The sequence below is a fragment of the Palaemon carinicauda genome, chromosome 14 (assembly GCF_036898095.1).
Source record: "Palaemon carinicauda isolate YSFRI2023 chromosome 14, ASM3689809v2, whole genome shotgun sequence".
Lineage (NCBI taxonomy): Eukaryota > Metazoa > Arthropoda > Malacostraca > Decapoda > Palaemonidae > Palaemon > Palaemon carinicauda.
Window position 1 is genome coordinate 85,334,338 of NC_090738.1, and position 19,154 is coordinate 85,353,491.

At 36.9% G+C, this 19,154-nt stretch overlaps 1 protein-coding gene across 1 annotated transcript; it reads right to left on the reverse strand.

Moving 5' to 3' along the window:
* Positions 1 to 17,385: 17,385 nt before the first annotated feature.
* LOC137652854 (putative CENPB DNA-binding domain-containing protein 1) lies at positions 17,386 to 17,769 on the reverse strand. The gene has a single exon (XM_068386250.1). It carries the CDS (start codon positions 17,767 to 17,769, stop codon positions 17,386 to 17,388), a length of 384 nt encoding a protein of 127 aa, XP_068242351.1.
* Between the last annotated feature and the right edge of the window lie 1,385 nt (positions 17,770 to 19,154).

The window sequence follows — 19,154 nt, forward strand, 5'->3', positions numbered from 1 at the left end:
TCTGCACTTAGATAACTCACTTTCTGCAATCCATTATTCTCTCTATGAAACTTTTTATGTTTTATATAATAACTATGAAAGGGTGAACTTTAATCAAAACAAAAACAAAATATGAACCGGACTTTGAATACAATAAATAAAGATAAAAAAGAGACGACCCAATTGCTATTTGGAATCACCACAAATTAGTTTGCTGAAGCATGGGAGACTTGCTTATCTTGTTCAATTGGGCTCGGGAATTATTTTTTTTTCTTTTTTTCTTTTTTTTTTCTTTTTTTTATTCATATACTCTTTACAAGTTCTACGATCTTTGGTATTCATTTAATTATGCTGGAAATGCTGGAATTGGAAAAATAGATATTTCTCTCTTACAACGAAACTTATCAATTCTAAAGTTCAATTTTCTGTCTCCATAGAGGAGAGAATGAAATTGAGGTAAACACACTGCCGCCATTTCATTGATAAGAAAATTCTAAATAAATACATTTACCCCATCGGGATTAATCAGTCAATCTTATAGTTTTTATTGAAATAAGTTTTTGTAAATTACGTTTCTTTCATTAAATTTTCAAATCGGTAATGTAGTATCTTAATTGTATATACATTTTTCTTTTACTATATTCTCCAACTTTAAGCTTAATTATCTTTTTTTTTATACATTCTCAATTCGTTTTCCCCTTTCTTACTTTTTAAAACTTTTATTGATATATTTTATGTCCTATTTTCCAATTGAATAAATTTCATATTTCCAATGATATATTATTCGGTATTAATTTCTAATTTTCCGTTCTATATTATTGCTCTCTCTCTCTCTCTCTCTCTCTCTCTCTCTCTCTCTCTCTCTCTCTCTCTCTCTCTCTCTCTCTCTCTCTCTCTCTCTCCTTAAAACCATTTACAAAAACCAGAAATTCAAAAAGCAAAAACGTTCCAACATAAAAATGCGACGATCAACTAGATGCAGAAATGTGACCTTCGGTTCCACAAGCTGTCACTCGTAAAAGGTTATTTACGAGAAGAACCGTATCATCTCCATTCTGCAGGAATGATATTGGATGCTGAGATAGGAGCTTTCTATAGTGATGCCTTTATAGTTCCATGGCAGCTATGATTTAACGTATTTTTGCTCAGGTACCCGATCGGGTCTGACCACTTGTTGAGTTACAGCTTTCGTTTATATATTCCATATGAATGTTAAAGTAATAAAGATGAAGAAAATCTGATTCTTTCTCTCTCTCTCTCTCTCTCTCTCTCTCTCTCTCTCTCTCTCTCTCTCTCTCTCTCTCCTCTCTCTCTCTCTCTCTCTATATATATATTATATATATATATATATATATATATATATATATATATATATATATATATATATATATATATATGTATATATATATATATATATATATAATATATATATATATATATATATATATATATATTTACACACACACACACATATATATATATATATATATATATATATATATATATATATATATATATATATATATATATATATAATATATATATATATATATATATATATATGTGTGTGTGTGTGTGTGTGTGTGTGTGTGTGTATGTGTAAGTGTGTATATGTATGTGTGTATGTATACTAGTTCGTTCTTATCATTGCATTTCTTTTAGTGATTCTCTAAATTTCTTTGATCATTGATTTTCCATCGACCTTTTTCTTCTTGTGTTAATCTTCAAAATCTCTAGTTTTCTTTTTGACGGAATATCATTAAATCTTGACAATTTAGGATCTGATATTTGTTTGCAAATGGATCAATTTGATGCTCGTTCTTACATGAAATCATCATATATTGAGTTTGGATTGACAGAGAAATATCAATCACGAATTTATAGTATACCTAATATCTTCTTTTATAATATACTATCGCCATCATGTTAGTAAGGGAATTGTCATGGAAGAATACAAATGTCTATCACTCTCTTGTTCTCTTTAAGTCCAATTAATTCCTTCTTTAGAAATAGAAAAGAAACCTCAAACTTCTATAAAAAGTCAACCGGGGTTTATTATCACATTTTATCTAGTAAGTACTTCTATAAATAGAAGTACTTCTCATTTTTCTTTATTTATGAAATATAATATTATTACCTTTCCACTGGACCCTAAAGCAGGGCCCTCACATGGGGGAGGGCAGGAGGGGGGTGGCAAATGCCCTGGGGCGGAACTTTTTTATGGGCGGCAAAAATAGCCTGGACTCGCCGCCCCCCAAGATTGAAATAATAATAATTAGCGAGTAAAGGATAAAAGCTTTGAAATTCGTTACAGCAAATTATGACTTTTACATTTAGGCCTAAGCCATTAAAACCAACAAAAATTTAAATAGTTCCCCGATTTTTTTTTATTGCAATAGAATTAATCATCCTGACAATGAAAATCATGCAATTAAAAATGTTTGCTTCTAAATATCTTCGTTTTCTTTGAAATTTTCTTTTACATTTCCTGCTCCCTAAAGAATTATTTGGCAAAAACGAAGAAGTTGGTGCAGTGTGCAAAGGCATGGAGCAAAAATATGACGAAGACCTGAAAGCATCAGTGCTATGCCAAGAGATAAAAGATATAAAGTTCTTGGTAAGTAACAGAAAGCCGTGGAACTCCTTAGTGTTATTATGAAATATGGTGAATGATTCTCTAACCTCCAAGTGGCACTTAGGTTATTATTGACTGTATCCGAGCTTTGCAGAGCTTTCTTTTCTCACAAAATGTTCTTATCTTATCTACAGCATAACCATCAAACACGTATATATAGACGTCGCGTGAATACTTTCCTCTTCCTCTTGTAGACAATATCGAAGACAGCATTTCTATGGGCTATGGTTTTTTCTATTTAGATGTTGCTCCTTGGAAAGTCAAGATAGAGCTATAAATTACTTTATAACTTCAGAATACTAAACCAGAAAAAAAGTTGAATAACCTAAAACTACCGAACTACCAGACCAGTCACGCCGCTTATATAGGCCTACATATATGAAGAAAACTAGAATTGTTGCATGAGTTGTTTCAACTAATTTTGTATTCATAGCAATAAAGGTAAACTTGTATTTCATGGTATTTCAGTATTTTCAAGTTATTTACACACACACATATATATATATATATATATATATATATATATATTATATATATATATATATATATATATATATATATATATTTAAATAAATAAATACCATTATAAATACTAATATTTTTTCTCAGTTTCTCAAATTAGTTGAAAGAGCCTATGCAGCAATTCCACTTTTTGCAAAATATATATATAGTGTACCAACCGATCACATGATCGTACAAAGTAACGACATATCATTTTGTGTATATATTATGTTTGTTTATACGCTCTCCCTTTTCACTAACAAGGACCTGAAATAACATGTATGTTTTTTCTCACCGTTAACTGTTAACCGGTGCGGTGTCGGTTGAACAGAAAATCTCCTGTTGCATTGAACCTGAAATAACTGTCTCTTTTTCTCACCGTTAACTATTAACCAGTGTGGTGTCGATTGAACAGGAAATTTCCCGTTGCATTGAGTTTTTGTATATAGAGGCAAGTGTTCTGTAATAAAGTTACTCAGTTGCTTTCATCCTGCCTTTGAGTCACAACCTTCTCTTGGCTCGTTACATTGGTAACACCAGAAGTCGACTCGTCCTCACGCCTTCCACCCTCATCGCCCCTCCGGCGTTGGTACTATGGCGGACTTCACGGAAGTTGGCACTGCCGCTGTCCCATTGAAACTTTCGTCATTCCCCATTGGCTTTGTGAACAAGGAGACACCCCAATAGGATATGACGCCCTGCAGAAGTACTCGCCGTTGCCAGCCACCCGTATAGCAAAGCTTTTTCAGCTCAACAACTATTGGGGGACCAAAGGGCTTCGCTCGCCCTCAGGGAAATGACCAGTATCGCTCTCCTGAAACCTACCGCAGACGGCTCTCATCGTAAGGTGAACCTACTTCGTACCTTTTGGATATGCCGTTTACCTGAACCTATACGCGCTACCATACCAGATGTCGATAGTTCACCCATAAAGGACTTGATGACCAAAGCCGACTCCCTTATGGACAGCCACTTCAAGACCTCCAACAAACTGTCCATTCCTGATGAAGAGGTCGCCTATTCAACGTCAACCGAAGCAGACGTGAATGCCGTAGGACATACACGCCTATCCAGTGACGTGCCAAAGCGGCGACAAAGCCACCCACCACCCACCACTTGCTCGTATCCCAACCAACAACTTCTACAGCCACTTACTGCCTCCCATCCGCCGCAGTTTTGCTACTACCACAACAGATTCGAGGCAACCACGAAGAAATGTGCAAAGGATTGTCAGTGGCCAAAATATATGTAAGTAGGCCATTGCTTGTGGCGGTGGCCTCTCATGTTTCTAATCTTTTCTTTTTACATGACGTAGGAACTATTGTGTGATTCTTGGTAGACACGGGTGCTTGTTGTTCTCTTTTGCCAAGGGAACTCTTCAAGACACAACGTAGTCTGTCTACGTCTGCCGATAACGACCTACGGTTACGAGAACCTCACATTATCGTTTGGAAACGGTAAATTTGATTAGAAATTTCTCGTTGCTGACGTCACATTACCAATCCTCGGTGCGGATTTCCTCTCTTATTTCCACCTTTTGGTCGATGTCGCCCAACGACGATTGGTCTCCACGTCAGCTCACCCACGGATGCCTACGCCTACCTCCTCACGTCGTACCCGGAAGTTTTCCATCCAGAACACGGCCAAACGCCCACGGCTCCTGCCAAGCACCGTATTTATAATAATATCAAGATGATGGGACCTCCAGTCTTCGTAAAATTCAGATGTCTGGCACCGGAATGATTGGCAGCCGCCAAACAGACGTTCGCCGAGATGGTGGAAATAACCCTTTGCCAAAATACCTCCAGCCCATGGTCGTCACCCTTACACATCGTTCTGAAAAAAGACTAGTCCCTCTTTCCGTGCGGGTATTACAGGCGCCTGAGCATGCAAAGGAAATCGGATCACTTACCCCTCCCAAACATTGCCGACTGGACCTCCTACCTGCACAAAGCGAAGGTTTTCTCCACGCTCGAATTCCTGAAGGGGTATTATCAGGTGCTTATGAACCCAAAAGGCATCCCCAAGACCACCATCACCACTGCGTTTGGTACATACACCTTCAATTACTCCTGTTTTGGCCTTCATAATGCTGGGATCATGTTTCAATGTCTCATGGATGGCATCATAGGGGACCTCCCCTTCTGTGTACATTATGTGGATGACATACTTGTGTTCTTCTCCTCCAAAGAGGAACACCTCCGTTACCTGCGCATAGTGCTCGACTGCCTGCATCAAAACGGCCTTGTAGTCCGGTACGACAAGTGTACCTTTGGAGCCAACGAAGTGTCGTTCTTAGGGCACCGCATCACTCCTGAAGGAGTCAATCCCCTCTTTGAGGAGGTAGCAGCCTTTCAGGACTTCCCCGCGCCCTCGACCGTCAAAGCTCTGCTGGAATTCTTGGCCATGATCAACTACTATCACTGTTTTCTGCCAGCCATTGCTGCCACTCTTGCTCCCCTCTACGCCTCCCTCAAGGGCAAGCCAAAAGAGCTGAAGTGGGGTCCCCTACAAGAAGCGGCCTTCTGCAATACAAAGAAGGCCCTATCAACTGCTGTAGCTCTCACTTTTCCTATCCCACATGCCCCTCTCCTCTCCATCGATGCCAGCGACGTCGCTATTGGTGTAGTACTCGAGCAGGTGGTCATTGGCCTTCTTCAGCAGAAAACTGTCCAAGGCAGTATCGGGTTATTCTACCTTCGATCGCGAATTGCTGGTGGTACACTTGGCTCTCCGTCACTTTCCCCATTTCTTAGAAGGTACGCCCTTTGTCATTCGCACAGACCACATGCCTCTGGTGCACTCCTTCACTCGACAGTCTGACGCCTGTTGCACCTGTCAACACCGACTTCTCTCCGCCGTGGCTGAATACAATTGCACCCTTCAATACGTCCTTGGAAAATGAATCCCCTTGCCGTTGCCCTGTCAAAAAACACGTTGGCTGCCGCTCAATTGGGATTGGATTACAACGCCTTGGCTGATGCCCAACGACAGGATCCAGAGTATCAAGCATGTAAGGACATACAATATGTCCCTCCGCTGGGAAGACTTCCAACTCAAAGACTCCAACACCACCCTCCTCTGTGATGTCAGTACTTGTAGACCGAGACCTTGGATTCCTGCTCCCATGCGCCAGCAGGTTTTTTATTTCTTTCACGGCCTTTCACATCCCTCGTGCCATTCTACTGCACAGCTGCTGAAGACGAAATTCATTTGCCACGGCATTTCTAAGGATGCTAAGGATTGGGTCCGCGCCTGTATTTCTTGCCAAACTTCCAAAGTACCTCGACACACGGATTCAGGAGTGGGTACCTTTCCTCAACCTCGGAGTCGTTTCGCACACATTCATGTCAACGTTGTAGGCCCCGTACCCACATCACAAGGACATTGTTACCTGTTTACCGTCATCGATCGCTCCACTAGTTGGCCTGAAGCCATTCCCATGGAAACTGCAACGTCCGCCTCATGTACATTGCCTTTCTCTCAGGATGGATTGCAAGATTTGGTATCCCTGAGCATATTACTTCTGACAGGACTACCACTTTCAGCTCTCAATTGTGGACATCATTCGTGAATCTCCTGGGCATCACCCTACATCAGACAACGGCCTACAACCCCGCTGCCATTGGAATGGTTGAACGTTTTCATCGCATCCTCAAAAAATCTCTGATGTCCCACTGCAAGTATTCAAACTGGTTTACTCAGCTTCCCTGGGTCTTCTTGGGACTAAGGACCACTCCTAAAGACGCCCTCAACGTCTCGGCAGCTGAAATGGTGTATGGCAACCCATTAGTTGTCCCTGCCGAATTTTTTCCTTCTGCTACCTCCTCTGATGATCTCCAGCGCATACGCCACGTCAGACTTACAAGCCCCCAGCGAAGCCTCACATACCGACAGACTTGCACTCTACAACGCACGTCTTCCTACGCAATGACACTAGCAAGCCACCACTAACGCCCCCTTACACTGGCCCTTTCCTTGTGATGCGACGCAGTCCGAAAGCATTCCTACTAAACATTAGTGGCTAAGAATACTGGGTCTCCATTGATCATCTAAAACCTGCTTATCTCCTGCCAGATGACCCGCCTACAGTTCACCTCTCTAGATCAGGGTGCCCTATTTAACATGTACAGTATGTCATTTTTAGGGGGGGAAGCCATGTACCAACATGTGTCACACCATCGTACATAGTAACAACATTTCATTTTGTGTATATATTATGCTTATATCATCGCTCTCCCCTCGCACTAACAAGGACCTGAAATAACATGTATGTTTTTCTCACCATTAACTGTTAACCGGTGCAGTGCCGGTTGAACAGGACATTTACTGTTGCATTGAACCTGAAATAACGTGTCTGTTTTTCTCACCGTTAATTGTTAACCGGTGCGGTGTCAGTTGAACAGGAAATTTCCTGTTACATTTAGTTTTTGTATATAAAGGCGAGTAATCTGTAATAAAGTTTCCCAGTTGCTTTCATTCTGCCTTTGAGTGACAACCTTCTCTCGGCTCTTTACAATAGGCGATGAGACCGGTCTGCGGCAAAAATAGTCCACGGTAAAATGGAATGTGGCGAGATGGCCAGGACAAAATGTCCACTGGAAAAATGGCGACAGCGAAATGACCACGACTAAATGTACTACACCTATATATATATATATATATATATAAATATATATATATATATATATATACAGGCGCTCCCCAAGATACGAACATCCGTGTTACAAACATCCGGACATACGAACACAAATTGACGGAAGTCCAAACTTGTTCCTAAACATCCGTAGATTTCATCGCAAGTTTAAATTCTCTCTCTCTCTCTCTCTCTCTCTCTCTCTCTCTCTCTCGCCGTATTTTGATTTTTAATGCAGTTAATCTTCATATTTCTTTGAAAATTATTAAAAAATTCTTTATATCCTTATTTGATGTTTCTCGCCTTCCGCCAGAAGAAATATAACATAATCAGACTTTTTTTTCTTAACTTTACGGTAAGTTGTACTAATCCCATAACTAATGATACAGACCACTAAAACACTTGATATCGTTACTCGGTGTTTCGATTATGGGAATCGCTGTAATAAGATTACTCGGCAACATAATGAAAGGAAATCATTCAGTTTGTCAGCGCGCTTCCGCCAAATACATGACGTCACAAGATACGTGACGTATACTCTACAAAGAATGATTCCGTCGGTCAAAATTAAAATAGAAACAATCAGTAAACTATCCTTCTGCATATTATTTAACAATACCAAAACAACCATGAAGCAGTTAAATGCACAGTACTGTTACATACAGTAAATACAGTACAGTACAAGTCAGCTGATTTGATCAGCGCGTGAAAAGGTAAACATTACAGTACAGTACATAATGCAAATGGCCGTTTGTTTACGTAAGTTTCTAGCAAAAAAAAAAAAATGGGTAATGGAACAATAAAATAGCTTTCAGTACATTTATTTAAAAAGGAATTAATGTACAGTGCTGTACTAAATGTACAGTACACTATATTTACTTACGATTTTTACTTAAAGTCAGCTGATTCAAAAAATGCAGTGCATATGTATGGCCGATTGTTTTTGCAAGTTTCTATTATGTAGCGTGCATTACAGGATAATAAAACAACATACTGTACTGAACTTTACAGTATTATACAGACTACAGTAATATGATAAAGTAAAATATTTGTAATAACCTATTTTATATGAAATGGGGCTATTTGTTGACTTCTACGGTCGAGTTAGGTTAAGCTTACTCTAGACCAAAATTTAACACTAACGACTTACGAACAATCCAGCTTACGAACAGACTCTCGGTCCCTATATATATATATATATATATACATGTATATATATACCTATATATATATATATATATACATGTATATATATATATATATATATACATGTATATATATATATATATATATAAATGTCTATATAAACATATATGTGTGTATATATATATATATATATGTATATATATATAGTATATATATATATATATATACATATATATACACACACACACACACATATATATATATATATATATACGTATATATATATATATATATATAATCTGTATATATATGTATATATAATATATATATATATATGTATGTATATATACATATATATATATATATATATATACATATATATATATATATATATAAATATATATATATGTATAGATATATGTATATAAATATATATATATATATATATATAAGCATTTACATATATATATATATATATATATAAATATATATATACAGTATGTGTATATATATATATATATATATTTATATATGAATATATATATATATATCTATATATATATATATATATATTTATATATATATATATATATATACATATATATACATATATATATATATATATATAAATGTATATATATATTGTATATATATATGTATATATATAAATATATATATATATATATATATATTGTATATATATGTATATATAATACTATATATATAAGTATATGTATATATATACATATATCTATACTTATATATATATATATATGTATATATATATATATATATATATAATATACATATATATATATATATATACATATATATATATATATATATAGATATATGTATATAAATATATATATATATATATATATAAATATATATATATATATATATATATATTTATGCCCCCTGTGGCCGCGGGGCATAAAACAATTAGAATAGCGCCAACGTTATCCCTGTGTGTCGTAAGAGGCGACTAAAAGGGACGGGACGAGGGGGCTGGGAACCCCCTCTCCTGTAAAAGTATCCTGTGAGACAGCAACAAAGAGATGGAGCTGTGGGGAGAGTGACTGCTCCCCGCACTCTAGTTTTGGGGTGTTTGAATGTGCGTGGATGTAGTACGATAGAGAGTAAAAGATGTGAGATTGGAAGTATGTTTAGAAGTAGAAGGATGGATGTATTGGCCTTGTGTGAGACAAAGATGAAAGGAAAGGGTGAAGTGATGTTTGGTGAAATGTCTGGTAGAGTGTCTGGGATTGAAAGGGGAAGAGCGAGAGAGGGTGTGGCTTTATTGTTGAGTGAATGGATGACAGGTAAAGTAGTGGAATGGAAGGAGATATCATCTAGGTTAATGTGGGTAAGGGTTAGGTTGGGTAGGGAATGTTGGGCGTTTGTCAGTGCGTATGGGCCAGGTAGTGAGAAAAGTGAAGAAGAGCGGAATGAGTTCTGGAATGAATTAACTAGGTGTGTAGAAGGACTGGGTAGAAAAAATTATGTAGTTGTCATGGGTGACTTAAATGCTAGAGTGGGCGCTGGAGAGGTAGAATGTGTCATTGGGAAGTATGGCGTACCAGGTGAAAATGAAAGTGGTGAGAGACTGGTAGATATGTGTGTTGAACAAGAGATGGTAATAAGTGCTAGCTTTTTCAAAAAGAAAGATAAAAATAAGTATACATGGGTAAGAGTGGCAAATGGAAGAGTAGTAGAAAGGGCATTAATGGATTATGTGTTGATAACAAAAAGAATGTTTGGAAGATTGAAAGACGTGCACGTGTTTAGGGGTATGGCTAACGGTATGTCTGATCATTTTTTGGTGGAAGGAAAATTAGTTGTAGCAAAAGAGTGGGGGAATAGAGTAGGTGGATGTAAAAGGGAGCTAGTGAGGGTTGAAGAGCTAATAAAACCGGGGGTAAAAAGTAAATATCAGGAAAGGTTGAAAATGGCATATGACGAGGTGAGAGTAAGAGAAACTGGTAATTTAGAGGAGGAGTGGAAGTTAGCAAAAGAAAATTTTGTTGGGATTGCAAGTGATGTATGTGGCAAAAAGGTTGTTGGAGGCAGCATGAGGAAGGGCAGTGAATGGTGGAATGAAGGAGTGAAGGTAAAAGTGGAAGAGAAAAAGAGGGCTTTTGAAGAATGGCTGCAGAGTAATAGTATAGAGAAGTATGAAAAATATAGAGAGCAAAAGGTGGAAGTAAAGCGCAAGGTACGTGAGGCAAAGAGGGCAGCTGACCTGAGGTGGGGTCAGGGACTGGGTCAGTCATATGAAGAGAATAAGAAGAAGTTTTGGAAAGAAGTGAAGAGAGTAAGGAAGGCCGGCGCAAGAATTGAAGAGACAGTGAAAGATGGAAATGGAAGGTTGTTAAAAGGAGAGGAGGCAAGAAAAAGGTGGGCGGAATATTTTGAAAGTTTGCTGAATGTTGAGGATGATAGGGAAGCAGATATAATTGCGGTTCCAGGTGTTGAGGTGCCAGTGATGGGAGATGAGAATGAGAGAGAGATTACAATAGAGGAAGTGAGGAGAGCACTAGATGAAACGAGAGTAGGAAAAGCATCGGGTATGGATGGTGTGAAAGCTGAGATGTTGAAGGAAGGGGGTGTGACTGTACTTGAATGGTTGGTGAGATTGTTTAATGTGTGTTTTGTGTTGTCAATGGTACCAGTAGATTGGGTCTGTGCATGTATTGTACCACTATATAAGGGTAAGGGAGATGTGCATGAGTGTTGTAATTCAAGAGGTATTAGTTTGTTGAGTGTAGTTGGAAAAGTGTATGGTAGAATACTGATTAATAGGATTAAGGATAAAACAGAGAATGCAATCTTGGAAGTAGAGGGTGGTTTTAGAAGAGGTAGGGGTTGTATGAATCAGATTTTTACAGTTAGGCAGATATGCGAGAAATATTTAGCAAAAGGTAAGGAGGTGTATGTTGCGTTTATGGATCTGGAGAAAGCATATGATAGAGTTGATAGGGAAGCAATGTGGAATGTGATGAGGTTATATGGAGTTGGTGGAAGGTTGTTGCAAGCAGTGAAAAGTCTCTACACAGGTAGTAAAGCATGTGTTAGAATAGGAAATGAGGTGAGCGATTGGTTTCCGGTGAGAGTGGGGCTGAGACAGGGATGTGTGATGTCGCCGTGGTTGTTTAACTTGTATGTTGATGGAGTGGTGAGAGAGGTGAATGCTAGAGTGCTTGGACGAGGATTAAAACTGGTAGGCGAGAATGATCATGAATGGGAGGTAAATCAGTTGTTGTTTGCGGATGATACTGTACTGGTAGCAGACACAGAAGAGAAGCTTGACCGACTAGTGACAGAATTTGGAAGGGTGTGTGAGAGAAGGAAGTTGAGAGTTAATGTGGGTAAGAGTAAGGTTATGAGATGTACGAGAAGGGAAGGTGGTGCAAGGTTGAATGTCATGTTGAATGGAGAGTTACTTGAGGAGGTGGATCAGTTTAAGTACTTGGGGTCTGTTGTTGCAGCAAATGGTGGAGTGGAAGCAGATGTACGTCAGAGAGTGAATGAAGGTTGCAAAGTGTTGGGGGCAGTTAAGGGAGTAGTAAAAAATAGAGGATTGGGCATGAATGTAAAGAGAGTTCTATATGAGAAAGTGATTGTACCAACTGTGATGTATGGATCGGAGTTGTGGGGAATGAAAGTGATGGAGAGACAGAAATTGAATGTGTTTGAGATGAAGTGTCTGAGGAGTATGGCTGGTGTATCTCGAGTAGATAGGGTTAGGAACGAAGTGGTGAGGGTGAGAACGGGTGTAAGAAATGAGTTAGCGGCTAGAGTGGATATGAATGTGTTGGGTGGTTTGGCCATGTTGAGAGAATGGAAAATGGCTGTCTGCTAAAGAAGGTGATGAATGCAAGAGTTGATGGGAGAAGTACAAGAGGAAGGCCAAGGTTTGGGTGGATGGATGGTGTGAAGAAAGCTCTGGGTGATAGGAGGATAGATGTGAGAGAGGCAAGAGAGCGTGCTAGAAATAGGAATGAATGGCGAGCGATTGTGACGCAGTTCCGGTAGGCCCTGCTGCTTCCTCCGGTGCCTTAGATGACCGCGGAGGTAGCAGCAGTAGGGGACTCAGCAGTATGAAGCTTCATCTGTGGTGGAAATGTGGGAGGTTGGGCTGTGGCACCCTAGCAGTACCAGCTGAACTCGGCTGAGTCCCTGGTTAGGCTGGAGGAACGTAGAGAGTAGAGGTCCCCTTTTTGTTTTGTTTCTTGTTGTTGTCGGCTACCCCCCAAAATTGGGGGAAGTGCCTTTGGTATATGTATGTATGTATATATATATATATATATATATATAAATATATATATATATATATATATATATTTATATATATATATATATATATATATTTATATATATATATACATTTATCTATATATATATATATATTTATATATATATATATACATATATCTATATATATATATATATATATATATAAATATTAAGAGATATATGTATATATATATATATATATATGTACACACATATATCTATACATATATATATATATATATATATAGATATATATATATATATATATATATTATATATATATATATATATATATCTATATATATATACATGTATAAATATTTGTATATATTTAAATATATATATATATATATATATACATATACATATATATACAGAATATATATATATATATATATATATACATATATATATGTATGTATATATATGTATATATATATATATATATATATATTCAGTATATATATATATATTTATATATATATATATATATATATATTTATATATATATACTATATATATATTTGTACATGCTTAAATATATATATATATATATATATACATATATCTATACATATATATATATATATATATATAAATATATACATATATCTATACATATATATATATATATATATATATTTATATTCTGTATACATATATGTATATATATGCATATGTATATATATATATATATATAATATATATATATATATATATGTGCGTGTGTGTGTGTATGTGTGTGTGTGTATATGTATATATATAGATATGTAGTATATTCCATTCTCTAATAAATAATGAAAAGCATATATGTATTTATTTTCCTCCTAATTCTGATATGTAAATAATGAATGTTTGATAATGAAATTTATTGTTATGGTTAAATATTTCTGTCCTGCTGATGGAATTTTTTTTTTAAATCAATCTATTCTCTTTTACTTCAAAGTCTTCATTGCTGTTGACGTGTATTTATGAAGCAAAAATTAAGAGTTGTTAACTTTGTAATTTTGTAAGTTGCTTAATATAAAATACTTTTTCACCAGTGTAATTAATCTGTTATTATATATTTCGATATCCTGTAACTCAGACTTACAGTTTAGTTAGGTTTCTATATACTTGGCCATGGATGCAACGTGATTAAAAAGGGGGTGGGATTCGAACTGGTTGATTAGTGCTGAATTTAGGGGTGGGAGCGAGAGGGGGGGGGGAGGGGGAGCGGGCGTCACTAATACCTTTTCCCCAGGGCGACAGTCAGGTATGTGAGGGCCCTGCCCTAAAGTACCTGATGAAGTTACTTAGAAAATTCTGCAATGTGATAACTAAATACTCCAAATTAAATTATTGACGTAATTAAAGTGTCTGTCCTCAGAAAGTCCTAAAAAAGCATATCTGCCGGTTTTAGGAACTAAAACTTACGGCAAACATTTATTATAAACGCACTAAGATCTTAATAAATCTATTCAAGTGTCAGAGTTAATCAAACTTCTTTTTTTCTTATTTCTACTATTTCATAAACTTCTTGCACATCTATAACACATTTTGGTTTTAGTTCAAAGCATTTAAATTTATAATAAAAAAAAAAATTATGAACCAAATGGTCGGTGAATAATTTATTTAAATTTTTTATGTATTATACATTACTTAAATTTATTGGTAGTTAACTTTAAGAGTTATTCAACTAAAGTGATACAATTTATGACATGTTTCTGAGATTTGACTTTTCCTCACTGAAAACTTCTTGTAAACATTTGTTGGTGTATCGTAATGTTTAACATTAAATGTTGGTATTTTATCACTGCCGAAAATTTCTCTAAACTATATGTTTGATGCTAATGATAATTACATTCGTACATACAAATGTCATACAAATAATATATTCATTGTGATATTTCTACACGTTCTAATCCATTTGTTTTTAAATGATTGATTTTAGAAGTTTTCTTTCATTTTTATTTTATATAACATAATAATCAAGTTGCATAGACAAAGGAACAAATTAATAAAGAAAAAAGTAATTAATTAGATAAACGATTGAATAAACCATTCTTAAATAGGTAAAATAATGACTGAAAAGAGTGTAGATATCAGAAAAAAATATTGATTAAAAAGTAGACAAATTCTTTATCATATATCGTGACTTGATATAAATAGTAAATAAAGAAAATCTATAAGATTCACATTCAAAATCGATAGTTGTATATGATGATTAAAGAAAAATACAGAAATGCCTCACAACAGGAAATTGATTGATTCTGTAATGGCTTTCGTAAAGTGATTTTTTTTCGTCTTGTGAGTCGCCTTTTACATTTGAATAGCCTAATTCGTTCCAAACCCTACGAAAACACCACATTAAATGATTATAAAAAAGATATACACCACTAAACAACACTAAATGTATGACAAGTACTGTATTTGGATCATTCAACAATAAATTAACCATTGGTAACCTGTAAACGAAGTGTATAATTAGAGAAAGCAGTAAAAATACAGTAAAAGAAAATGTGGAACCTTACCTTTATAGTATGGCGATGTCCGGGAGCCAAGTGGTGGGTGGTAGAGGAGTAAGTAAGCAGGTAGAGGAGGATGACAAACGGTGGAAAACGTTAACAAGTGGTAGAAAACGTAAACACTTAACCTTACAAAAAAGACGTATAAATGGCAGATAACATTAAAACTTAATTTTAGGAAATATTTTCAAATTGCAGGAAATATTAACTCTTCTTCTTTTTCCTAATTTTGTGGATTATTTTTTACTACACGTTTCGTATTTTCTGGGTTTAACTACACTACGTATTTTTTTCATCACTGTCACTTTTCTTTCGTTTCTTAGCTGCCACCTGGTCTGGTTCTGCCAAAAGCCTCTTTTTGAAATAATCAACCAAAGAAGCTTGTTTCTGCCTGCTTCTTGAAATTTTCCTGAAATGACTTAGGCAAACTTCATTCCAGTACTCAAGTGCATGACCTGTGAGAATTTTTTCTAGGTGTCTTTTCTACGAGAGCCACCATTTTAAAGTAGCTATCTAGACCCTCCTGAATTCTTGCCGTTGTCAGTGGGTCATCCCCCCCTCTCCCCGCTGTACTCTTCCTGAACGATATTCACTCACATGGCCTCCAACTCCTTCAGGTCATCAGTCATTAGTGCCTCTTGGTGCTCCTTGATAGACACATCAATGTTGGCCTCATCAACTCCATACCCATGGACTTCCCGAGTGTGACGATCTTGGCAACTTGAGATTGAGGAACAGTTTCAGGATCTTCAACATTTTCGGAATCTGCTTCAGCTTGGTCTGAGGGAAGCCCTCGAAATCTCGTGTGGAGACGGCATCAGGCCACAGCGTCTTCCAAGCAAAGTTCAAGGTGTGCCTCAAAACCTCCTGCCAAGATTGATCGATGGTTTTGAGGCATATGACAATATCAAAATGATCCTTCTAAAATTAACGAAGGGTAAGGTTTGTGCTCTCAAGGATTTCGAAACATCACTTGAAGAGATATTTCGTATAAAGCTTCTTAAAATTTTAAATCACTTGTTGGTCCATGGGCTGGAGGTAAGGGGTGGTGTTCGGTGGAAGATAGGGAACCTTGATGAAATAATATTCTGCTACAATATCTTCCTCGATGGCAGGAGGGTGAGCAGAGGCATTGTCCAGCACCAGCAGGTATTTCATAGGGAGGCGCTTCTCTTCCAAATAGTGTTTCATAATCGGGCCGAAACAAATATTTATCCACTCGATGAACAATTGTATTGGTACCCAGATTTCCATTAGTCCCCCACAACACATGAAGATTTTCCTTAGTGACTTCGTGGGTCTTGAAGGCTCGAGAAGTATCAGAGTGATACACCAGCAGGTGTTTCACCTTGAAATCCCGACTGGCATTTGCACAGAGTGCAAGGGTAAGCCTGTCCTTCATGGGCTTATACCCGGTTAGCCTCTTTTCTTCTGCCATAAAGTATGTTTGACGGGGGCTTTTTTACCAGAAGAGTCCAGTTTTGTCGCAATTCAAGACTTGCTGGGGACTGTAGCCTTCCCGGACAGTCAACTCGTCAAAGGTCTTAACAAACGCTTCAGCTGGTTTCGTGTCCGATCTTGCAGCCTCCCCATGACGCACCACTGAATGAATCCGTGAGCGTCTTGAATTTTTCAAACCACTCATGAGAAGCCTTGAACTCTGGGGATGCTTGCTTTGACGTTCATTCTCCTGTGTCGGCTTCGGCCTGAGCATGCACGAGATCTCCGAAAATGGCGCTGGCTTCCTGGCAGATTATTGCCTTGGTGATAGTGACTCCAGCCATTTCTTTGTCCTTTATCCAGACATGCAGCAGTCTCTCCATCTCATCGTAGACGTGCGTCCTCTTGCTGGAGAAAACAGTTACTCCCTTAGAAGGGGTGGCGGCCTTGATAGCTTCCATCTTCTTCATGATCGTTCCTATCGTAGATGGATTTTGGCCATAATCCTTTGCCATCACCGTTAACCGCATAACAGCCTCGTATTTCTTGATTATTTCCATCTTCATCTCCATGGAAAGCATCATCCTCCTCTTTTCCTTGACATCAGTGAATTTCTTGGGACCCATGTCTAATGATCTAACATAATATCACAGACAATACAGTGCAATTGTTACAAAAGCAAAATCACGAACACTAAGTCAGTGAATGAGTACAATACAGCTGCCGAAACGAAAAGACATAGGAACACCAATGCGAAGATGCATGATGGGATAGAGTTCAGTAGATGCTGACCAATAGAAGAGCAGGATCTTATGGTGGTAACTAGCATTCGAGTAGGGAGATAACCAATCTGAGAGCAGGAGGATGGTAGCGAGTTTACAGTCTGGCAGCGCAGGAATTTTAAAATCAGTTTGAGACGTGGTCGGGCTCTTGCACTGTACAGCCTTTCATTGTCCGAAACATTTTTCGTGATGCAAGTCGTGAAATTCTTTGCATATCGTTTCGCAGAGTGAAAATTTCGTAAGCAGATTCTCTCATTTCGAGAGGTTTGATAGTAGTTGATAAATAAATCCAGTTGAATGAAAATCCTAAACTTGTCTTTGAAATAAGAGTGCAATTTGACCTATTGATTAAACTTATTTCCGATTCTGTGAGAAGTGTGTATCTGTCTGTCCGGTTGTCTGTATGTCAGTCTATTTCTCTACGTCTATGAAGTGGAGCGGGAGGAACGAGTAGTATATTATTTTGTTCACTTCTATTTTCTGTCTATGCCAAGTTTATCTCTCTCTCTCTCTCTCTCTCTCTCTCTCTCTCTCTCTCTCTCTCTCGTTTTTGTTTACTTTTGAAGTGGAGTTAGGAAGTAACCGTGAAAAAAAATTGAAGGCTTTGTCGTTCATTTATTACACAAAACAAAAGGTTTCCTCCTGGCTGTAAAGTGAGATAGAATTTAGCAATCTAGTATAGTTAGGATCCTACCTCAATTTAGTGATGTTGCTCTATTGTATAGTCTCTCTCTCTCTCTCTCTCTCTCTCTCTCTCTCTCTCTCTCTCTCTCGCTCTCTCTCTCTCTCTCTCTATCACACCACTCCTTTTATTCGTATTATTTGCTAGCTGCATTAGCGTTAGGATTAAGCTAGTGAAAGGCACCTTCCTGGTGCGTCTTTCTTAGAAGATGAATTTAAGAAAAACCAGTTTACTTAAGAAAAAGTGGGCACATGCTGCACCATTTCTAACATATCAAAACTATTCTTAATCAAGGGAATAAATATTTTCCATTGAAATGGATACTTGTGCAAGATATCTAATAGCAGATTTTAATTTTGAAACTTTTATATTTTCTGTTACCATTCTGATTGGGAGTTATGTTCAAGAAAAAAAATACTTCCTTTAGATACTTCCATAATGTTCAATTAATTATATTCGTTGATATGTAAATTAGAATATAAAATTAATCCTATGGAGAAAGTAAATCAGGTAACGAAATCACATTCAAAATAGTTTTTAAAGAGCT

Coding starts and splice junctions, on each gene's coding strand:
- LOC137652854 (XM_068386250.1), bottom strand. CDS start 17,769: ATGGGTCCCAAGAAATTCACTGATGTCAAGGAAAAGAGGAGGATGATG.